The sequence below is a fragment of the Amphibalanus amphitrite genome, unplaced genomic scaffold (assembly GCF_019059575.1).
Source record: "Amphibalanus amphitrite isolate SeventyFive unplaced genomic scaffold, NRLGWU_Aamphi_draft 000183F_arrow, whole genome shotgun sequence".
Lineage (NCBI taxonomy): Eukaryota > Metazoa > Arthropoda > Thecostraca > Balanomorpha > Balanidae > Amphibalanus > Amphibalanus amphitrite.
The window spans coordinates 357,368-380,927 of record NW_024881678.1 but is presented as its reverse complement, the minus strand read 5'-3'; the positions used below and the strand labels follow the sequence as shown (position 1 = coordinate 380,927).

Sequence of the window (23,560 nt, the reverse complement as noted above, 5' to 3'; positions counted from 1 at the left end):
TAACCTGAATCACGCTCGATGATAAGTTTTTATCACAAACTTGACCTTTGTGGCATCTACTTCACGGTTATATAACTGACCTATATACAGTCACTTCCCACTTCTTAGGTTGAACATGTCGAATTGCGGATATATTTGGGAAATAAGCTAGACGTCATCGATAGACCGAACTCAAAGTAACAATCTGTTTATTCATATTCCTTGGACAAATTTGACTATTTCATATGCACCATAAAACATCGACACCTTATCAGAAATGGCTGTCCACGTTTTCGAACAGAATGCCAACGCTACAGCGAAAACATGTCACACAGAACACATTGAGGTCCACACCAGCTCGACATTGGCTCGCGGCGCCGCATTACGTGATTAGACATCCATCGCCGTCTGGTATATAAACGACACACACCGGCCGCCGCGGCCGCACACAATCGGCTGAGCCGCCGGCAACATTCGCGCGACAATATGGGACTAACAGGACACACAGAACATGGGTACATGACGTCAATCTCGTCCGGCGGCGCTGCGGCTCCGCGCGCGGTCCCACACCCAGCGACTAGACACCCGCTCCATCGCGCCGCTCAGTCCGCCTTTTTGTCGGCGTCCGACTTGGGCGGCGCGGCGGCCACCGCCGGCTGCTCGGCCGTCTGCTCATCGGCGGCGGCCCGCGCACCGGTCTGCTTCCGCTCCAGCATCTCCTGCGAGAAGCCGAACTCGTTGACCCGGCTCGGGTCGACGCGGTAGATGTAGCGCTGGTACAGGAATATGAAGAAGACAACGTCTGTGGAGCGGGGACACGGAGTCAGCGAGAGTCCAGTCACCGCGTGGGCACAGCGAAGTCAATGATACAGATTTCGGACTTAACGTTGAACCAATTCAGTGTCAGAGTGGGGCGCGAGACAACCAACCGAACCACTAATGCATATCATGTATCGGTACTGATCAGCGAACACCTAATCCTGATTAACTTACTTGAACAACCGAACCAATCCATCGACTTACCGTCCATCAAATAACCAATTGAATGCATCAACACTCCAGACACTTGTAAACTTGACACTCCAAACACGCATTCTTGTTATCTCATGCCACCCAGTCTACCTCAAATATGACGTGACAGACGACTTACTGAGACACCATTGAATCGATTCATCGTCTGTTTTTCATCAGTCCGTCACGTACGCCAACTTACCGTCCCTCAAGCACCCGATCCGGTACATCATGGGCATCTTGATGATGAACGCGAACATGTCGTCGATGAAGGTGTTGAGCGCCTTGTATGTCATCATGCGCCAGGGTAAATGGGCCACCGACTTCATCTTGTAGTTGATGAACAGCTGCGGGGTCATCATGATAAAGCCTGTCGAAAGAGGCATAGCACAAATTAAACGCTGAACTAGACGAGTCCTAGTGAAAAAGTAAAATCAGTTTCCTTAGAGTGCAGTATGCAACTCCACAACAATAATCAGGGCGGCAACAATGGTCACAGCAGAGCTAAATGACCGACACCGTCGGTACAGCCCACTGTCCAGGCGGGCTTCCCTTGCTGCAGCCCACCGAGCCGCCACACACGGTGAGGGACTTACCAAACGTCAGCAGGAAGCCATACAGCATGGAGAGCACCCACGAGTACCAGCCCTTGTGCTCCATGTAGACCACGCTGTAGACGGCGTAGCCGCCGAGCAGTGGGAACAGAGCCCACGACAGGTACCTGACGACGGACAGAGCCACTGTCACCCTCGCGCCGGAGACGGCCGACGCCATACCGCAGTACCAATGGCCGACAAAACACACTCTGTTTGAAAACGTGCGCCAGCCAGCCAGTGGCGCGGGAACTTCTTTCAGACTGGGGGGCTGAACCATCATAGATATCAACCTAGGGTACCCCCAAATCTAGCTTTCTCATCGGTTTTAGGCCACTTATTTTTCAGACCTTGGCCTTTTCAACGAAAAAGAAGAAGAAAATATTTGCAAAAAAGTGAGGTATTCCGTCTCAGCTGAGTGAAGAAACTACCGTTTTGGCAACCTGGAATAAAGGTTTTAAGCTGCCAAATGAGTTGCCGAGTCAGTAAAATAGGTAGATTTTTCACTCACATGCTTTCTTCCTTTGTGACTCACAACCCCTAATTTGGGGAGGACAAGCTGCCCCAACGGTTCCTGGCCTCATGAAAAGTTGTGAGGCACCGCCCCCACGGCCCCAGAGTTGTGAGGGCAAGCTTCCCCCACTGCCCTCTCCCCCGGTTCCCGCGCCTATGTGTGAATCTATGAAATTGTGTTGGTAGATTTCCGATATCGATTCCTCCAGCTGGGGGGGGGGGGGGGGGGGCTCAAATACATTACGAGCCCCCCCAGCCGAAAAGTTGGAGGGGCTCAGCCCCCCCCCCCCTAGCCCCCCCGGTTCCCGCGCCACTGCAGCCAGCGCAAATACAACCGTACTGAGTAAATCATGTCAAAATGAATCGTGACGTGTAAAGCAAAACCAAGAATAAAGATAACGTTCTAACCAACACAATTTCCCAGTTATTACTGGTTGTTACAGGCAAACAGCAAACCCGACAAAAATAATTAACTTGGCGGATACTTGGAACATAGTTTACTCACTTGAAAGCCATCTTGTCGTACTCTCTGGTGCTGGACTCCACGTAGGAGCCCTTGTCCTCGAACGAAATGCGAGGAATGATGCCCAGGATGCGGTTCTGGCGGTCTATCTTCACATCAGATACCTGGGAGGGGAGGTAAACGATTAAGCGGCAGCACCAGTCAGGGAGTCGGAAAGTCACAGGCTGACTGGGAGCACCATACAACCCATTGCGCACTTATCGGAACACAGAAGCACGATATCGTGTCGTCTATCACATACTACATTTACATTTAACACCAGCTTCAGTCTACACCTCACCTTTCAATAATAAAAAAAAAATCGGTTACTTCCTAATGAACGGCGGCTGTCCATCTAGTGAGGTCACCGGTACGCACCTTGGTGATTTTCCAGCACTCAATGGCCATTCCGATGGCGCAGCTGATCCTGATGACGGCGTTGGTGTCGTTGTCCAGCACGTACAGCATGATGACGCCCGCCTGGAACACGCCGAAGAACACCGAGCGCACCGATAGCCCCTCCAGCGACTCGCGGTTGTTCCAGAACTGGATGTCTGCGGAAATGATGGGAAAAATGGTTAATAGTCAAATAGCATACACTTCACGAACAGCATTTAACCCGCGCACCGACGGGGGTCTGCGCCAACTTCGCACCGACGGGGGGGGGGGGGGGCGGATGACCGCCCCCCCTGAGATCTCGAGAACGAAGCAAGATAGCAACAAGCGGTAAACGGCATCGGATACGCACGGTCAAGATCTACAATTTTTACCAAGGTCATTTTCAGGTCAGGTCATAGATGACGTCACAGGGGTCGAAAAAGTCAAAATGGCGGCGCTAGATATGGAGAGTTTTTCTCGAATAACTTTCGAATTAGTCAAGATAGGAACAAACTAAGGGCATCATCGTGATCCTCTCGTCAATCCGCATCGAATGATATATATGTTGACCTCGAAAGGTCAAGGTCAAGGGTTGACCTCAGGTCACGTGACCTCGAGGTCATCATGTATATCATTCGATGCGTCTTGACGAGCTGAACACAATGAGACCATCCACGCGTCTGTATCTTGTTCCTGTACGGAGTTATTGGCCAAAAACCTTTGGTGACCTTTGATGACGTCACATGACCTCACAGCTACCCAACAGCAAAACAGACCTCAAGGTAGTGAAGGTTGATCGTATATGAAGTCATGTATGGTATATGGGGCCATTCCGACCCGTTTTAGTGGTAAAAACAGGGAGTTGATTTTTCCCCCATTGACTTATAATGGGGAGGTCGCGAAATTGACCTGACCTTAGGTCACTGGTATCAAAATTCCGAGATATACAAATTGTAGCTACTAATGACCTAATTACATCCTGCGACTTTCAAAGGCCTCCGACATCTACTGTAGCTCTGGCACGGTGACAAAGTTGCAAAAAAGTGACTTGAGGTTGGGTCATTCAAAGTGACCTGGTGACCTGACCTTGAAAGGTAGGAGGTTCAAACTTGCACACCATGTGTAAAATTGATGAGGGAATAGTCATACCAAATTTCGCGGCGCGTAGCGCCGCGGTTTTCCCGCTATTCGGAAATTTCGGGGGGGGGGGGCGGATATCCGCCCCCCCGTCGGTGCGCGGGTTAACATTTGTATTACATTGCAGACTGGTCGTAGACATACACACATGTAGCCATGACTCAGTTTAGCATTGTTTCGTAAATACGTTTGCGAGTATGTATTGTTTCGGTTGGACGCCTTCGTTTCAGTCAAGCATCAATATAAGTAGAAATATTCAAGTAAAACTCAAAGAAAAGGGCGGAGAAAGCTTCACACCACTACCATATACAATGAAGTGGAGCCGCCGTTAACGGTCGCAAGTACCATTTTTGAAAGCGAGAAACTCGAAGACGCTGTGCAGCAGCGAGACGGCCACTGTGAGCGCCATCAGGTACGGATTTGTCTCCAGAATAGCCTCCTTCATCGAGTCCTGGCGGCACAGACGACATACAGTCAAACAAGCTATGTAATTACACAATTAGCGATATACCGTATTGCCGAGAATATACAGCGAGACAAATCAACGAACCGGAGACGGCGGATGTCATAAAACACAAGTACGACGTTTAACGACTGTTAAATGCATAAAAGGATAATGAAAGGGTGAAGTGGGCTACAAACGATAGATAATCTGCAAAACTGCATATTACCTAGCTCGCTGCGCTGTTTCCACCACTGCACAGCATGTCACAATTCGCTGCACACAAACTGATCTCGTACTACCTGTGCCACTGATAAAAAGCTGGGCTACAAACGCATGACAATGCTTCGTAGCATTACAGCTTTGCTAGAACCGACTGGCAAGGTTGTGTCTATTTCAATCTGTTCCGGTTCCTGTTTCAATCTGTTCCGGTTCCCACCTGGTCCTCGTCGTTCTCCTCAGCGGCATCTCCCAGCAGGTTGGCCGTCCACTTGTTGCGCATGCCCATCGAGCTGTACAGCTGGAACTTGAAGAAGGTGATGGGCTGGAAGGTGAGCAGCAGCTGCAGCTCCTTCATCTGTGGGAAGAAGAAAAGGTCGGAGAAGTCAGACAGGGCAAGGAGGGAGGACTGAGTCCTGACATTGAGCCTGTTGGTGGGTAGGACGCCGAGCGCTGTACCGTCTCCAACGGGGTCGGCAGATTGCGACAGCGCGATACCCATAGAGAACAACATCAATAGTAAACGAAATACAGAGGCAACAGTGACCGAGGATAAAATCTGGGCATTACAAACGATGGCGTATGCTCACCGTGTCGTTGATGGGCATGTAGTCCTTGTTGAGGTTCCAGTAGTCGTTGATGAAGAGGATGGGTCGGTAGCGCTCCCCGGATGGTGTGAAGTGGATGTACTCGTCGATGGGCGGCACCAGAGCCGCCTTGGTCCACGTGGTGAAGTCGTGCACGATGCTGATGGTCATGTTGGGGTGCCAGTGCGAGAGACGCTCCGACTGTATCGTATCCGCCTTCTGCAAATCGGAACAGCGGCGGACATAGTGTAAGAGGCAGACAAAGGGTGAGTCGGTTGGGTACAAGGTCAGATGCAATCCTACGGTGATATACTCAGCATTTACACACACACGTACATCAGCTGGGTAATTGTGGGTCATACTCATTTATCATCACTTGACATGTCACTTATTCTAGCGTTGTTCGAAAAAATGAGCGTGGAAATGGATGATCCTTAATTTGACCTGTTTGAAGCGGGTGCGAGGTAGAGTGGAAAGCTATCATCATTGTTGTTCGATGTGATAATTGACTGTCCTCAAATATTTCAGGAAAATGACAGCAGGGCTCTTTGTGTGTAGATGGGCATAAACATCGACGACAAACGTCGACAATTTTGCGCTACTGGTTCCAACAATAACAAGACTTCGAGCTTTTATCCTGAATGATTGAAACAGCAGTAATGATACGATTATGAAATTTGAGAACATTAACTGCGTTAATTAGCGATTAATAGGTGTTGGTAAAGGTGGAAACCGTTAAGACGAAGGATGTATTAATCGCTCCGTCGTCAGTCACTGGCCTGGGGACGGGGTCTGGGGATGCTTGTAAAGCCGCCGTCCAGGGGACGTCACCAGCCGCGGCGGATACAAAGGTCACACACAGAACACCGCCAATCAAACAGCGCTGCCGACCGAGACACCATTGTGTCGCCCAAAGCACCTGGCCATCAGCGGCGGCGGCAGCGAGAGACTGCGCCATTTTCCGGTCCCAGTTCCGTCCACGCGGCTTGGTCCTTGTGAAGCGGACCGGAACGAAAATGTTGCAGCTTTTAGGTGCCCGGAACTAGGGCCAGCCACTTGCATGGCTCGACAAGAGCAGGGAGGGGCAAAGAGTCTTCAACTTCTCTTACAATGCATCCGGAAGCGGATGATAGGTTACCTTGGGTTACAATGACGCTACAACTCAGGTCATGTAATGCCCGCATTATCTTGTCAGCAAACATGTATGTACTGGCAAATCATGGCATGATTTTCCGGTGCAGAGGACGATCAAAGGCAAACACGCATCAGATAACACAGCACGCAATTACGTAGCTATTAAAATAATAACTACGCTCTTTGTGATTCTGAAACCTTGCAGAGTTATACAACTATTCTGGCACAATTTGAATTTGATCTGATGTAAGCCATATAGTTTGAGTCATTTACATTCCGATGTATAACTGATGAAAGCAGTAAATGACATTCGATCGCCTATCCTAATGTCTGCGTATCATCCCTGATAATCTTTTTTCTTTGTAAGACGGCAGTCTAGTAGGTACTAATAGAAACTACCTAACGTTCATATCGGAGTACCTACCCCATCTAAAGGTCATAGCTTATCAGTCCGCACTTGTGGCGGACATCACCTTTGAGGCCGACATCATAAAGGTGAGGTGACCATCTTTGATACTTTGCATTGTTCAATGAGTCTTTCTGCCTTCATGTGTAATATAAATAATCCTGTCATGCCCATAGCACGAACGGTCTGAAAGTTATCAGTAGCCCACGGAGAAATAGGCGTAGGTCAACGAATGACATCGTCAGATGCCTTCTGTCACGTCTATCTTAGTTCCAGGTCTTCACGGTCCATTCATCTATCCGCCCCGCCCACCACGCTGGGTCGTGTGACAAAGCGGCCCGGTTTTCCCCACCGTCGACTGGACTGCGGTGCGGGCCGCAGCTCCAAGGCGTCGGCCGAGACGGCGTCCCGTACCGCCCGCCCCGAACGCATTGTCTTGGCTGACGTCACCGACAAAAGGCTGCTCCGTCCGGGCGGTGTCGGCGGGGCCAGCAGCGGTGGCGGCGACAGTCGAACACCATGCAGTGTCGAGGTGGGCCGCTGCTGCTCCTGTGTGCGGTGACCGCCGCCAGCGCCCTGCGGCCGTGGCTGGAGTCCTCCCTCCGCCACCCGCCCTGCGCTACCGTCACCCTCACTACCACAAAGATTCTCTACAGGACTGTCGAGAGGCCCTGGTGTGCCCCCGTGCGCGCACCTCCGCTAGCAGCTGGGGGCGTCGAGCGCTGCCCGCCGGGCAGGCCGGAGTGTCCGACTCTGACGACACACGGCGGCTTTGGCAGTCACGGCAGCCTGACGGCACATGGAGGCGGCTTCGGCAGCCTAACAGTGCCCAGCGGAGGCCATGGTGGCTACGACAGTCTCACTTTGTCCGGAGGTAGCCATGGGAGCCTTACTTTACCCGGAGGCGGCTTCGGTAGCCTCACAACACACGGAAGCAGCCACGACAGCCTCACAGTGCCTGGAGGAAGTCACGCGAGTCTCACAGTGCCCGGCGGAAGCCATGCAAGTCTCACAAGGCCCGGTGGAAGTCACGGTGGCCTCACAGGACACGGCGGTAGTCTGACGCTGGCCACAGGATATCCAGCCAGCCTCACAGCCACCGGGGTACATCCGACGCTCAGCAGAGTCCCGTTCGTCAGTGCGCGGCCCGGCGGTGCCTGGTGGACGAGACCGCTCTCTGGCGGTCCAGGGAAGCCCGCCGTCATCGTCAGTCAGTTTACCCAGCCGCCGCCGCCCGCCACCGTCGACCCTAACCGAAACTTTATCGTCGGCAGGGAGACGATTTACTTCTGAGCGAGTTCACCGCAGCTCGGAATCGACCGTTAGCCGCGGTCAGCCGTCCGTACCGCGTGGTCTGAGTATACCATCCGGACGGAGAGGCGGCTGATGACTCTGCTGGAAGCCAATGACCGGCACTCCGCGACCAGCGGCTTTGTGTAACCGTCGAACGACCCCAGCCAGTCCAGTGAACCTCACTGAACCGTCCAACGTGCGAGCGCGGTGTCACTAGTGGCCAAACAAGATATAGAAGCAGTGTTCAGGGGATAATTCAGGCAATCTGCCGCATTTATGCACTTCGCAATGACACTCGGCAAAGAAGCGCATATGCTTCTTGCATGTAGTGATGCAATGCTCCGTGAATTAACCCTCGTCTGACAATAATTTCCCGGTACAATAGGCCAGGGCTTGCTATGACGTCTGTGTGTACATCTTCGCCACTAAATGACATACCAGAACCTACCGAAAAAATGGAGCTCGTTAAACCCATCGGTTATACTATGTAAGCCTCGCGAATAGGCGCTTGTCACAATAACCTTATTTGTTTATCGTTAAGTGAATATACTGTAAATAAAATTGCGTAAACAACATGCTATATGAATCATGTAAGATTGTAATAACTATGTGCGGTGCTCCATCCAGCCTGCTCCGAGAGAAACTGGCTCGAAAATTCCATCAAGCAAACACTTAGGCAAACAAGCAGCCAAGCAAGTAACTACGCAAACTTTTTCATCCTATGTCCCCATGGCTCTAAACCTAATCTGAAAGGACGTGCGGTCGCATTGTTTTCATGCATCGCTTCAACAAGCTCGAATGATAGGACACACTCGTATAATTTTCCCATAAAAATCCGCGATACAAAGGCGAGGGTACCGTGGACCGGCTACGAAAATACCGTGACTCCGAATGACCATTATTGAGGGGCCAGTGATTCTATTATCACGGAGCAGTAAATAATAGTCAAATCAGATATGCCAGCTATGTCCAGACACACATGGTGACCCAGTACAATGTTGCGGATGTCCCTCGCATCACAGACTACCAATTGGCCACGGCGTTAAAAACGGGTAGCGTCCAATTTCAAGGTCTGATAGGTTCCTGGACTCAGGGTGACTCAGCAGTTATGGCACCTGCTCGACCTCCGGTTCGATCTTCATTGGTCCTTTCACAAAGCAGGAGCTTGTTCGAGCAAGGCCGTTCGAGGTCAGGGCAACAGTCAACAGCCCACGCCGCCGCATTAGACCACCCCAACTATGCAGTTTGTATCTGTGAAGCACCTGTCGATGGCCAATTGAGCACGGTGCGGCTACTTCGAGTCGGTTCGCGAAGCGTCGACGTCGTGCCGAGTCACTTTGGAGTGACGCCACGTCACGTTTGACTCGTGCCGCGTCACGCTGCCGGCGGCTGGGGACGAGTCATGGCCGTGGGCTGCGTTCCGGGCGCGTGACAGGAGCGGTCGAGCCTGCCACACGCCGGCGGAGAGCGACGGTCATCAGCGCACCCACCGCGTCACAGCCGCTCCTGGCGACCGGCCGGCGCGGTCAGTCCGGGCCGAGCCGCCGAGCTGGAAGGTGCACCACTCGGGACTGGCATCACTCGGGACAAGACTGACTGGGATACGGAGCGGAGGAAAGGCGTCTACAGCGTGCAAAAGAAATCGTCACCAAAGACTCCACCAGGATAGTTATCGACGCAATTTTGGAGAAGAGTCATCGCCAGTGAACATGATGTCGGTCTTACGCCGCCCCGTCGGCGGACCCGGTGCCCCGAGCCGCTGGTTGGTGGCCGTTGTGACTCTCGCGGTGCTGTCCATCACTGACGCTCAACTCGTCATCAACGGTCAGACCGTGTCCTCTCTGCCCTCGCCCGGCCGATCACCACTGGAAGTGAACGGCGCCGAGGTGTCTGCTCCAGTCGCCGAGCCCCGGCCACCCGTCGATCTGCCGCCGCCCGGGGATGGCGGGGCCGAAGCCGACGTCGCTATCGAAGTAGATCTCCCGAGTCTCACCACTCCATTACCGCTGCCCGTTCTGCCACAGGAAGGACTCGTCATTAACGGTCAGCCTGTGTCGGCGCCGCTGCCAGCCACGGTGACAGTAACGGTGACGACGGTGGCGTACCGTACCATGATGCCGTCCGACTGTAGCTCTGTGCGGCCCGTACCGGTCGGCGTCAGCGGCCACAACAGCGCGCTGTTCCCCATGTGGCCGCCGCCGGCTCCGGCCGTCCGCCCGTCCGTCACCATGGTGGGTGTGCCGCAGACGGCCGAGCCGGGGAGGGTGAAGGTGCGGGTACTAGCACCTACTGGTTACTATCTACCGCCGCCACCGCCGCCTGTCGCCGCTTATACCCGCGCCGGGGCTCACCAGGACGACAGAGAGCCGAGCCCGACTGGAGCGGATTTCTCCTGGCTGTCATCTTCCAGCGACACTCAGGGAACTGCGAACAGCGGTTCCGCCGGCGTCCAGCACACCACCATTCCGGTGGCCGGCTCGCCCTGGCGCACCGTGCCGGCCGGCGGTTCGTACTCGCAGCCTTGGGGTGTCATGGTGCCGCCGCCAGCCCTGTCAGTGATGCTACCGCCGCCGGCACCGGCACAACGGCCACACTGCGAGCTCTGTGGCGTCCTTGGCTTCTTCTGAGCGCCACAGACGGGCGAAAATGAACAGTGCACACTGAGGTGGGACGCATTGCACTACCCAGTCGCAGCGGTGATCGAATGTTTTGTGCTCCAATGAGGAAGTGTTGAGCGCTGGCGTGCCGCAAACGAACCACTCCTCCTACTCCAGAGGCGTGCTCAGACAGAACAACCAACAGCGAATCAGCAGCATTAGTAACCGAGGACAGCAACAGAAACCAGTCGCGATAGCGCGAGACCAGTCGACCGAATGTATTGAGGTTTACGGGCGCGTAATCACATCTCGCGTTATCGCGAGATGTGCAGTGACATAACTGGACGTGACTGCGCAAAAGCAATCGCTCCATGTGTATAGCTATTGTGTACACGGCACAAGCTCAATAGCACGGAGCAATGGTTCGCGGATGATGGCAGACTGTTTCCTGAGGGGGGCGCTAATCTGAAAAGAAAACGGCATCAGGGACAAACGACCTGAAGGGACGGAGACGGCCAAGGACGCGGCTCCCTCGACTTTAGCCGAGGATAGACTGCGTCCATCCGACTTTTGATGACGATGAGTTGGGGCTTAGGGCGCTCACGAAATTGTCAGCGTCCACAACAGAGTTCTTAGAGATAGTTGCATGCTTCACATCAGTCCGCGTTAGAATGGCGATAATAGAATCGTGACCAGCGTTCCTAACATGACCCATTCAAGTAATTTAATAAACGGCGGACGGATGCACCGCTTTACGGCAAAGGTATTGGATGGAGGCGGGCAAAGCTTTTGGTACAAGACTCGACGATACAGCGAGGTTCAAGGATGTGACGGGGCTACTACGCTCATCAATTTTGACATTCCTTATTTTGCTTAGAATATGTTGTAATGTAACCGAATTCGGACCAAAGCATTGAAGTCTTTTTTTGGGGGGAGGATGATTTGCTAACACATAAGTGACATGTACCACATCCATGCATGCATGAAACATGGCACAATTAAAAGGAGATCTAACTTGATTTAAATGACGACTGCAGACCTTCGTAATGCTACGGAAAGCCCGCGGCCGGCATAGTCACAAACCTAGATCACTGAAGTTTTTTTTTTAAATCGAGGCAATGTCAGTTTGCAGTCGAACACCGCCGTTACTGCTCATACAGTAAACCCAGAGCCCCTCGCCGGCCACAGAGCTGTTCAGGGGCCGCCCCATCACTGCGATGCGCAGGTACACTTACCTTGAGGTCCTCCTCAGAGATTTCAGAGCTGCCCGTCAGCAGGTTCTGAGTCCGCTTGTACACCTTGCGTTTGAATCTGTGGACGGATTCCAGTGCGTCAAAGCCAGTCGGAACCGAGCAACGCAGTAGCACTTCGGGAGCATTTCCGCGAAATGAAGTAAAATCAGAAACCAGTCGGCGAAAGCAGTTAAAAAGCGATGCTCCCCGAGTGCCCACCAACCCTAGGCGAACATGTTCCACTCGTTCTCCACGCCAAGACCACCTTATGACAGAGAACCCCCGGACTCACTTGTTTAGTCTTTTTGTGCCCGAAATGGTCTCCTGCCTCGAGTACAGCTTGCCCTTCGAGGGATCCGGTGATCTGCCCTCCCGCACGATATATACGTGCAAATACACGGAGCCGTTGTTCAGTACCGCCTGAAAACAAACAAATACCGTACCGTGTTAGCTTGGATAAACAAGCGCTGTATCGTAAATCGACACCTTTGCGAAATATAAGCATCGTATTTAAAGGGACTATCCCACCTATAACATGGGGTTTGAGTTGAGATAGCCAAGTTTGCGGCGAGGTTCAGAAACCACTATCTATCTATTTGCAACCCCCGCGGCCTCTTGGTGTTGAAGAAATTCGTTCCCTTCATTTGAAAATGGGCCTTGTACAAGGCCCTATCTTCAACATGTAGCGACCGTTAGTGTGACGTCACCTCGTTTAGTCATTCTGATTTAAATGGGTTTGTTCGTTGAAAAATCGCTTAAAACTTGGTCTGAACTTTGTTGTTGTGCCTACAGAGTAAAAAGAATCAGCTTTATGACAGTAATGTGGCCTGGGGAAGGAGGTAATTTTGGGCTGTGACGTCACATATTTGAAAGTTTGTGTTTGGAATATGGGAAGCCTAAGATGTTTAATGAAAAATAAATGCCAGAACCGTGTTCCTGGTCATCCAATCTATAAAGTCGGGCACAATTTAACTGGTTTTAACAACATTTTAGAAGGTGGGATAGTCCCTTTAATCCATTGACTATAATTACACTATAATGACACAACACTTATAATATAATAATTATAATTATCATAATTATAATCATATTACACTATTATAATTACACTCGACGGGTTAGCACAGCGCCACATTATTTGTCCGGCAGTGCGTATTACAGCCTCCCTCAGCCGCCGCACCTGCGAGGGCCGGTAGGTGAGCTGGTGGGAGAAGATGCCGTCTCCGCTCGGCCCGCTGACCCAGTCGCCGTACTGAAGTCCCAGCTGGCGCCACACCAGCTGCTCCGGCCGACTGAAGTCCGGCCCGTCCTCCGACTCACTCACGTACGCGTACATGTCCTGAAAGTCAGAGCAGAGTCGTGTCGTCAGACATCGACTCCCTCACGTAGAATACATGTCCTGTCGGTACAAGCAGCAGTAATAATCGTCGATAAAATATGCAATATGGAGACCTCAAAATAAAGCTTGAGTTTCAGTAGTGTGAGTTCAGTAGTGTGATAAGCCATTTGTAAATATAATCTACGCAAACATCTCGGCTCTACTTTCACATTCTAATTTTCTATTTCAACATCTCTAATCGCCTGTCATGGATGAACTAACAGCATTCTGTTTCTTCTACTTCACTTCCGAACAGCCAAACTATATAATCATACCATGAAAGTTCCGTTCTCGAACATGTTCGTGGCGTATATGGCTCCGGTCGGTTTGCCACCAGGTCCAGTTGCCGTCTGGGGCGGCGAACGCCTGGAACGTGAACCAAACACCGGTTGATGTCAATAAAATGTGCTACAGAATGCAGTCAGAAAACAAGACTTCAGAAAAGACGAATGGCGAGGAGCGACAGGCATCAAATCAATCCAAGTTCACCTTCACAAGTGCAACACATCTGCTAATTTTGCTGTAAGTATTCTATGCATTTGATTATAGCGATATCTCAGAAGCTGTGGTATACCGGATCTTAAATAAACATTCCTTGCATCACCCCCTTTCCGCCCATCAAGCACTCGATGTTTCCCAACGAGTTGTTCTTACCTGAACATTGACGATATGAAGTAGATGATCATGGCTCGGAAGACGAGCCCCTTGCAGATGTCGAAGACGGACTGCTGCGGCGGCCGCTGCTGCTGGTCGCCGCCGGCCGCCGTCGGCTCTCCGTTGGCCACCGGGCCGCTGCCGGCGCCGGCCGCTGCCACCTCCCCCGGCATTGCTGCTGCCCCTCTGTGACAGCTGGGTAACAGAGGATGGTCTGACTACACAGCACTGCAGCTGCTCACCAGCGACCACCGGTATAATGCTGATGCTGTTTGCTGCACTGGATTCACAAATGATAATCAAATATTAACTAAAAATTTAGCCTCTGAATTTCTAGAATCTAGAGTCAGTTACAAAGACAGCCAGTAATAATAATATAATAATAATCCATTTATTTCGCACCGATATTTCACGGTACATATTCAACACATAACAATACACACCAACACAACACACGAACATGCAGACATAGCACAGCTACGTTTTGCCCAGTCAGGCATCTAGGTCATTACATCTAGGTGGTCCCGCCTTGGTCCCGCCTCATCATGCGTTCATTGACTATACGCTCAATGTTCGACATAAATATGTTTTGTAAGTCAAATGGAGTTATGACACTGAAATCCAAGCCTAGTAGGTCGTAGCGTCTCCGTATTGCGAGGCTAGCTTTCGCAGATAATCCATTACGGCCTATTACACTATTTCTAATACACTGGACAATACCATTACTGCTTTGATTGATGCGACGGTGAAACATGAGCTGTCTTTTAGCCAGAAGCATAGGACAAGTAAGTAATTTGACTCGATGACACAGTTCATGATTTCTGGTTCCAAGTGGCAAATTCATAAGCTTTTTAATACACCGATGATACGCTACATGCATTTCACGAAGAGATCTCTGATTGGTATCAACATTCCATAGTTCACATCCATACATATGTGTACAGTATGACTTAAATAATTTTATAATTAAACTCTTATTAGCATGCCTGAGCTTTGCATAAAGCATGTTGGTTATATAGTACATTGAACGCTTTACCCTTCGAATATCGGGCACATCACATAAGTCATTAGAAATGATATGGCCAAGGTATTTAAATTGACTGACCCATTTCAGATTCTCACCACACAGTGCGATTTTTGGCTGCTTAGAGTTCATTAAATGACTAGCTTTATAAGGCTTCCTAGGGTTAAAAACCATGCACACAGTTTTTTGCACATTAAACCTTATATCTCTGGACACAGCAAAACATTCACACTGATCCACCAGAGTCTGAAGCCCTTGTCTGGTGGGGGATAGAAGCACTATATCATCCGCATAGGCGATGACACTGACGGCACAATCGCCAACAAAACATTCAGTTCGAAGAGAACGCAACTTAATCAACAGATCATCAATATATATGTTACAGGGAGTATGCGATTTCAGTTAGTTTGCAACGACCCTAGGGTGGTTGTAACCTCCCTGAACGATCAGTTTGTTTGCAACGACCCTAGGGACGTTACAAAATAACTGCTCGTTCCGGGACGTTGTAACGAAACTAGGGTCGTTGCAACCTCCCTAGTTAGTATGCAACGAACCTAGGGTTGTTACAAAATAACTAGGGAGTTTAAGAAATCATCGAGTCTCGTTTCACAGGGGGCACATGGGGGGGGGGGGGGGTTCCCACTCCCCCAGGTAGTCTTTCTGCTCTGCACTCAACATTTTTAGAGCTAGAAGCCTGATTTTTGGTATAGCTGCTCCTCTATCCTGTATTGATGTTCACTAAAAATTTCAAGTTTTTGTGGTTTTTAGTTTCGGAGATATGACCTTGTTTTTCAGGTCATGTCATGACCCAAATGGCCAATTCTCAACATCTTGCGTTGGCTATGGGCCTTGTGAGCTTTTGACACATTGATTTCGGCCTTTTTTGCCAGTTTTACCTCCCACCTATCATGGAACATGTTTTTCGACGATGTACAGATGTCAAGGTCAGGGTCAAGGTCAACCTAGGTCATCTAAAATAATTGCGTTTTAGGCAAGCTGAATTTACTTTTCGTGAAGTTTTTTGACTGCATTCTTGGTGAAAGCTTCTCAAATCATGATTTCATGTAATATGGACATTGGACACATAAACAACCGGTACACACATCAGTATACACACAGACATACAAACACATATCATTGACCTTGACCTAACTTGACCTGAAATGACCTCAGCAGCAAAAATCTGGTCGGGCAGTGTGACAAAGAGCGCACTTATACAATGGTGACCCAAAACAGCAACATTTTTTAGTTTGAACTGACCTGGAAGGTCAATGACTGACCTGAAAAGGTAAAACTGGGTATCATTGGATTCGTTTCTTCCCAAAGAATCTTTTTGGTCTTTACCGCGAAGCTCTATCTCCAACAGGAACGAAATGGCGCGGGGGGGTGGCAACCCCCCCCCCCCATGTGCGTTCTAGGATGGGAAAATGGCATGTGCGGGCGAGGGTTAACTCTCGCCCTTATTGGTGTTTTGCTAGCTGCAAACGCACATGGCGGGGCTAGGTTATTGGTTGACTTTCCAGGTCAGGTCAGTGACTCAGGAAGTCGGGAAAATCGGGACCTGTTAAAACTTTGGAGAGTTAGCTTGTTACGAGGTTTTTCGGTGCGCTGATCACGAATTTCATGTTAGCTTTGATCACCGATGATGTCTTGATGTTTTTGGGTCAGGTCGGGTCAGGTCAGGTCAACCAGTAGGCGTCTTGCTAGCTGTCCATAGTAGGTGTCAACCACCACTGACAGCCTCGTGACATGGTACGAAGGCGCCAGAATTACTTCTTAAATGTTCAAATGGGTGCTAAATTCGAAATCAGCTCCAAAAACTAGCCTAAAGAATATATGAACCCAGAAGAAGTGAACTAAGGTCATCAAAGGTCAATGACCTTGACCTGACCTTCACGTGACCTTGACACCCACTATAATGCATGGGACCACCATCATTTCACATATTTGAACGTTAACAATCACAAAAAGACTGGAAACGAGCGGATAATAACCGTTTTTACGAAGGGCTTCCTGGCAAATGCCCATCTAATTTGAACAAATCTGCACCAAATGTGCACCTAATCTGCACAAAATGTGTACTAGATGGCCGTCGTGAAATACTCCTGAGCTGAATGTTCAAATTTTGTTCTCCTTTTCTTTTTAAATGAATTATATTGAACAAGATTTTCAATGGACAAGATTGCTGACGGCCCTCATGTGAAACGAGACTCGATGAATTCTTAAACTCCCTAGTTATTTTGTAACAACCCTAGGTTCGTTGCATACTAACTAGGGAGGTTGCAACGACCCTAGTTTCGTTACAACGTCCCGGAACGAGCAGTTATTTTGTAACGTCCCTAGGGTCGTTGCAAACAAACTGCTCGTTCAGGGAGGTTACAACCACCCTAGGGTCGTTGCAAACTAACTGAAATCGCATACTCCCTGTAACATATACATTGAATAGCAGTGGGGAGAGGTTTCCGCCCTGTCTTACACCATTCTGGATGGAAAATGACACTGATTCCCTACTGGCCCATTTGACACTCATTCTCTGATGCCCGTACCAGTGTATAAGAAGTTTCAAATATATTGGGGGAACTTTTCGTTGATCAAGTATCTTAAAAAGCGTGGCATGACACACTCTGTCAAACGCCTTACTCGCATCTAAAAAGGACACATACACCGAACTGCCTCGCTCTGTGTAATAGTTCACTGTCTCTTTAAAAGCATAAACAGCATGAGATGTCGAATGGCCATCCTTGAATCCAAATTGGGATTCACATGTCTTTAAGAAGGGAGCTAGCTTTTCAACCAGAATAAGTTCTAACACCTTTGATATGGTTGTCGATAGGGCTATAGCCCTATAATTTGATTTGTCGTCCAACGCACCATTCTTATTCTTGACAATGGGGACTAACAAAGAATAAATTAGGCTGTCAGGAAGCACACAATGATTTAGCATGCAATTGAACAAATGTGCCAAAAGACATGGCAAAGATTCTGCATGTAGATGTAGCAGGTGGTCAGCAGACACCCCATCATGTCCAGCTGTTTTCCCACTTTTCAGCTGACGAAGAGCAGAAAGCACGTCTTCATCAGTTATTGGTGGTGTCATATTAGCCCTACCAGATGGTAGGTCAGCGATGACAGCAAAGTCACTACTACAGCTACGATCATTAAAAACTGACATGAAATATTCCTTCCACATAGCTAGAATCTTTTCATCGCCAGCTATATTACCAAAGCTCAGAGGAAGGGAAACACCACCGCCCAAGTGTCTCTTAAGCAATAACCAGAAGCGATCTAGGCTCTGGGCCGAAAGAGAATAAGCCAGCTTATTGGCTAAGAGCCGATCTTCCTCCCTTTTACATTTCCTCATGGCATATTTAAAACTCAGCCTAGTCAGTCTCATGTGGGAAGCAGCTGCACCTTCCTTAGGAGAGCCGCAACGCCTCCAATCAAGAAAAGCTTTGCGAGCTAATTCATGCTTAAGCTTAACACTTTGATTCCAGCCCGAAATGGCCTTTGAGTTCCTTTGCCGAACTAACGTTTGCGGAATACATTGGTCTGCACCGGAAGTGATTACCTGAATCATAGTATTGTAAATATTGGAAATACTATCAATATGCTGAGCACTATTGCAGTTTACTGTACAGTCTCCTTGGAGATCGTCCGTGATAGTTTCAAAGTGGGGCTGTATCCGTGTAAACATGTACTGATTATATGCTGTTATTGCTGCCTCGGTCGCATTCCCCCATTGCAACTTGGCACGCCTAGGCTTAGGAGGGACAGGTTTAACTGTCGCAGACGGTACAACCTTAAATGTAACGCACAATGGCATATGATCGATTGCACTAATCTGATAACTGACTGAAATATCCTCAATACAATTATGCAAATTCTGGTTCGTTAGACAGTGATCTAACCAAGATGTAGAGAAGTTAGCAGCACACACATATGTGTATGTACTACTTAAAGGTCCCAACAATTGCATATCTGACATTATAAGATTATTATCCTCACAAAACTCGAGAAGTTCCGACATAAAACGTGAACCATATCCATTGGCGTTACAATTGCCTAGTATTCCACATAAACAAGTTTGGGCGCGAATTATTTCAAGTGCGCATGTGAGCTCGCCGAGACACATGCAAAACTTCTCATAGCTATCCAGGTCCCTATAATTTGTAGGAAGGTAAACATTGATTAGAGACACGAGACCCACGTTAGTTACTATATCCAAGCGCATACAGCGATCGTTGAGAACCTTAACTGCAAGCGATGGTTGAAGAACCTTTCTCCACAAAATAGCTACCCCACCAAATGGTCTGCCATACAATAGACTATTACCAGAGTCGAAGGAGGTAGTTCCTAGACCGCTGAAATGTTCATGAACGTTATTCAACGTATGCAATTTGAACTTTGCAAGCCATGTTTCCTGAAGAAACACAATGTCGTGGCTATCACAAATAGTTCGAAGCTCAGAGGAAGACGATTTTAGGGACTGGCAGTTGAATGAGCATACTCTTAGCATAGAGGATGCATCTATCTAGTGACATGAGCTGTTATGCAATCTACACTAGCACTCCTAGCCATCGGTTTGCCCTGATGGAGCTGTCGATCCTCAGTTTGATCTGCAGCTTTAGCTCCCTTGGGATGGTAAAACCTTTTGATTGATACATGAGAAGGCCACTTATCTGGGATCATGACACGATCCTTAGAATCGAGGGGTATGGTTACTTTGTACCCCTTGTACCCGTACTTCTCAGCACAGTGAGCGATCTCAGTGATCTCAGTGACGACCGATTTGTCCGCGCCCGGGCCCAGTAGCCAGTTCACATGTGATCGGACTGCCTCACACGTGGTGCTCGTGTGGAGGCGACCAACGAAGAGATGTGCAGTGTAAGGCCAGTTTTGCTCAAGGAAAAATTGTTGTCCACTGCTATTTCTAGACCTAAGACTCAAACTCCTCCATGAAGCTCTTCAGCAATATGAGCTAATAACACATGATATAATTGACACCTATGCAGCCATCAGGGCCTCCTCTAAGGATTTTTCACTGGGTGGGCAGAATTTTCGCTACTTCCCTGCCCAAGGGCGAATCCAGCCACTGTTTTGGGGTTCAGCCAATTTCAAAACCTGTTAGCGGGGGGGGGGGGGCGGGGGTGAGGCGAAATAAGCAGTGCCGTTATTGGAAATAAGATGATAGTTTGCAAAGTTAACGTTTGTCGCATGTTTTATGGTTATCGATGCTCGAGCGATTCGTTCCAGAGTTACATGTACGTACAGCCCTCCGCAAACTGCGTGGTAGGTATAGGTATTCTTATTCAGTATTCTTGCTATTTTGACAATGTACCAGTTTTTGTGACTTGTGACCTGGCCTCGGGTCACTGGAACCTAAAACTCCAAGGCCAAGTGACAAACAGATGCTCCAAGTCGTGTCTTAGATTTGGTAGCGGTACGTGCCATAGAACTCACGCTATCAACGAAAAACTCTGGCATTCGGTTGCCGCTAAACTAGTCCAATTTTCCCCTGACCTTGTACGGGGTTTGTGACCTGGTGACCTGACCTGAAAAGACTAGAGATCTGAAATTTTCAGGACAAGTGCCAAAAGGTTGCCCCAGAGGGTATGCCAAATTTGAGCGCCGCCGTTTTTACGTTATTTGTGAAAAACCTTAGGGGGGTGCATCAACCCCCCTCACCGGGCGAGGGCTAACTAACATAATACATTGTAGTAAAGGCTGCCCGAACCGGTAATGATTCTTGCTTATTTGTTTAGCTCAGCCGTATTTAGAGATTTAGCCGGCTTTGTCCATGAATAACAATATCGGCAGGGGCGTAGCCAAGGGGGAGGGGCCACGGGGCAATGGCCCCCTCCCTTGAGCGCAAAACGCGCCATGGGGGAGCCCCTCAGGCCCCGGCATATTTTTTTCAAACACTGGATAAAACGTCTTTTACTCGGAGAAATTTGATATCGAAGTTTCATTACTGTGGCCCTCTGATGACCCAATGGGCCCCTGCACTCATCCGATGACCCCCGGTTTCCTGGGGCCCCTGGTCGCCTAGAGGGCCCCGGTCGCTTGGGGGCTAGTCGCATGGGGGCCCCTGGTCGCCTGGGGGCCTGGTCGCCTGGCCCCTGCCCCCTGGTCGCCTGGAAGAACGCTTGTCATCTGCAGTGGCATAGCCAAGGAGGAGGCCAAAGGGACCATGCCCCCCCCTGGAAGCCAGGGGTCCTTATTCTATAGGAGCCCCTGGCTGACACAGTGGGCCCTTGGCGACGCAAAGGCCCCTGCGGCAGATCCTTTGACACAGCTGATAGTTATACTTTGGCCAAGAGAGCCCCAATTTTAGAGCCTTGGGGCCCTATTGAAACCAGGGGGTCATTTGGATGGGATGGGTCCAACTTGGGTCCAACGGTGTGTAAACAGAATCAATGCGTTCCGACTGTTGGTCTGACCCTATATCGGTTTGAGGGAGCTCGGATCGGATCCACTGTCGATCTGAGGGGCCCCTATCGGTTTGAGGAAGCCCTCAACTGCCCTGAACGGGTCCTTAGTTTGTCTGAGAGAGCCCTCCGTCGGCATGACTGGGCCTCTGCAAGTGCAAGGAGGGCTTTTGTCGGTCTTAGTGGCCCTTAGGCGGCTTATATGACCCTCAGACGGCTTACGAGGCTCTCATGCGCTGTAGGGGCCTGTGACGGTCTGAAGAACCCTCATCCGACCTACGGGCCCTCAGACCGCCCTCAAAACCGACTGGCGATTCTATGAAGCTATTCGTGGGCCTATCTAACAGGGCCCATGGACTGCTTACCCCCTCAGTTCTAAGATTTTTTGTTAATAAATATTTTTCTATTTATTTGGGCCCCCTCCAAAAAATATTGGATCCAACCAGATGGCTTTTTGGATTTTAAGGGGGTTATTTTGGACCCCTGTTTGTTTGGCCCCCTCCTTGAGGAAATTCTGACTACACCCCTGAATATCGGGCAACCAGAAAACTTTTTTTTTACCTTCAAACAGCATCCAGTTTGCTTAAGACCATAAAGGTAGTACCGGACGTCCGGCCGGACCAGAATTTTTGCATTTGCTTCTGGGTGGGCAAATCGACGCCACTGGGTGGGCAATTGTGGTGACTGGGTGGGCATTTGCCCACCCAGTGGGTATGTTAGAGGAGGCCCTGGCAGCCATAAAAAAATATCAGCCACCTTAAAACTCTCATCTCTTATCTGAGGTTATTTTGGAGTAGCTAGCGAAACTTATGGTCAACTCTCAAACCTAAAAATAACTGAAGGAGGCAGATTTCCTGTGGTTTAACTTGCCTCTTATGGTTTGTGGCACCATGCTGTCAAAATTTGGTACCAGAGTTGTTCTGCAAGAATTATATACTAAATAGCAAAACAGAGTTTTGGAGGCAAAAAAAAAAAAACTGACAACACTTAGCAAAAATGTTTGAAGTGATCAATGCTAGTTTCAAGTCAAGCCAAAGGAAACATGAGAGCTCATAACTTATGTGAAAAATAATAGCTAGGCTGACTCCAGAATGAAAAGCATAGCAACATGGTATATTTGTCACATCAACTGGGATAACAAATCCATATGAGTCCACACCAACCAGACTAGAAAGGAAAGCAGACATCTGCAGCAGCCTGCACCAACAAGAAAGTGTCTACCTTTAACCATTAAATTTTGCTGTCTTCAATTTTGATGTGAAAACTGCAAAAACAATCCATTATATCCTAGCCAGCCCCATCGGCATCAATCCTCCAACATTTTATTGGCCAAGTATATAACCCTGGCATTGCAGTTGTGCACAACACTATGTTGGTGCCTGCACTGCTTCACAACAACGCTGCAATACACTGAGGTAAATCAGCACTGCCGCTGGCCGCACACCAGCTGAGTTTGAGTTCCTCAGCAACTGGAATTTTGCTGAGATGCCACACTTCACGCCAGCAATTATTTTTTGAGTGGCCTATGCATCTCATAAGTAGGATTCTCGCGGGTTTAAGCAGTAGGTTTTGCCCTGTTTACATTTTCGGCTTCATCTCAGAAGCTAATCCAATATACAATGAAGCCATAATGAAGATCATGGCAGGGCAGGCATGTGTACGACTAAATCAATCGCATCTTCAACCCTCAAAAACTTCATACGAAATATACAGCCAGCCCATAAATTTACTTAATTTCATAGGGGAAAACCTACCGCTAAAACCCGCGAGACCTGTAACCATCGTACAAAACTGTCAAGCCTCAGCCTAGGCAATGAATAACTGAAACCTTTTACTTGACTGTTGGTTATACTGGAGCCCTCACAGATCATAGGGGTGGAAGATAAAATTATAAGATACTAGCAGGATATCTCGTCGATCCAATCGTACCTAGAAATACTGTATTCAAACACCCTTATCTTCACGTTCTCCCTCGGTCCATAGATGGCCTTGCCTCGGTCAACTTGTGACGTGACGAGTGAAAGAATGTCAAGCCGGGTGCTTTCATAACCAT

The 23,560-nt window shown here is 49.3% G+C and overlaps 1 protein-coding gene across 2 annotated transcripts; it reads right to left on the bottom strand.

The window, feature by feature from the left end:
- Window positions 1–171: 171 nt before the first annotated feature.
- On the bottom strand, window positions 172–23,548 carry LOC122384223 (cleft lip and palate transmembrane protein 1 homolog). Of its 2 annotated transcripts, none has more exons than XM_043371365.1 (14): window positions 23,437–23,548; window positions 14,056–14,250; window positions 13,677–13,767; window positions 13,204–13,362; window positions 12,316–12,443; window positions 12,027–12,102; window positions 5,365–5,580; window positions 4,995–5,132; window positions 4,459–4,564; window positions 2,977–3,152; window positions 2,602–2,723; window positions 1,587–1,711; window positions 1,193–1,360; window positions 172–781 (listed from the first exon to the last, which is right to left on the bottom strand). In XM_043371365.1, exons 2-14 carry the CDS (start codon window positions 14,226–14,228, stop codon window positions 582–584), a joined length of 1,878 nt encoding a protein of 625 aa, XP_043227300.1. In that variant the 5' UTR covers window positions 14,229–14,250; window positions 23,437–23,548; the 3' UTR covers window positions 172–581. The 2 variants fall into 2 exon arrangements, with proteins under 2 accessions (XP_043227300.1, XP_043227299.1); XM_043371364.1 differs by lacking the exon at window positions 23,437–23,548 and adding an exon at window positions 23,262–23,347.
- Between the last annotated feature and the right edge of the window lie 12 nt (window positions 23,549–23,560).

Excerpts from the sequence above, each read along its gene's own strand:
- LOC122384223 (XM_043371365.1), bottom strand. The coding sequence starts at position 14,228 with ATGCCGGGGGAGGTGGCAGCGGCCGGCGCCGGCAGCGGCCCGGTGGCC. Across the intron at positions 13,363-13,676 it reads TCGAGAACGGAACTTTCATG|GACATGTACGCGTACGTGAG; the intron begins GTATGATTATAT and ends TCTGACTTTCAG. Across the intron at positions 5,581-12,026 it reads TCTCTGAGGAGGACCTCAAG|AAGGCGGATACGATACAGTC; the intron begins GTAAGTGTACCT and ends TCCGATTTGCAG.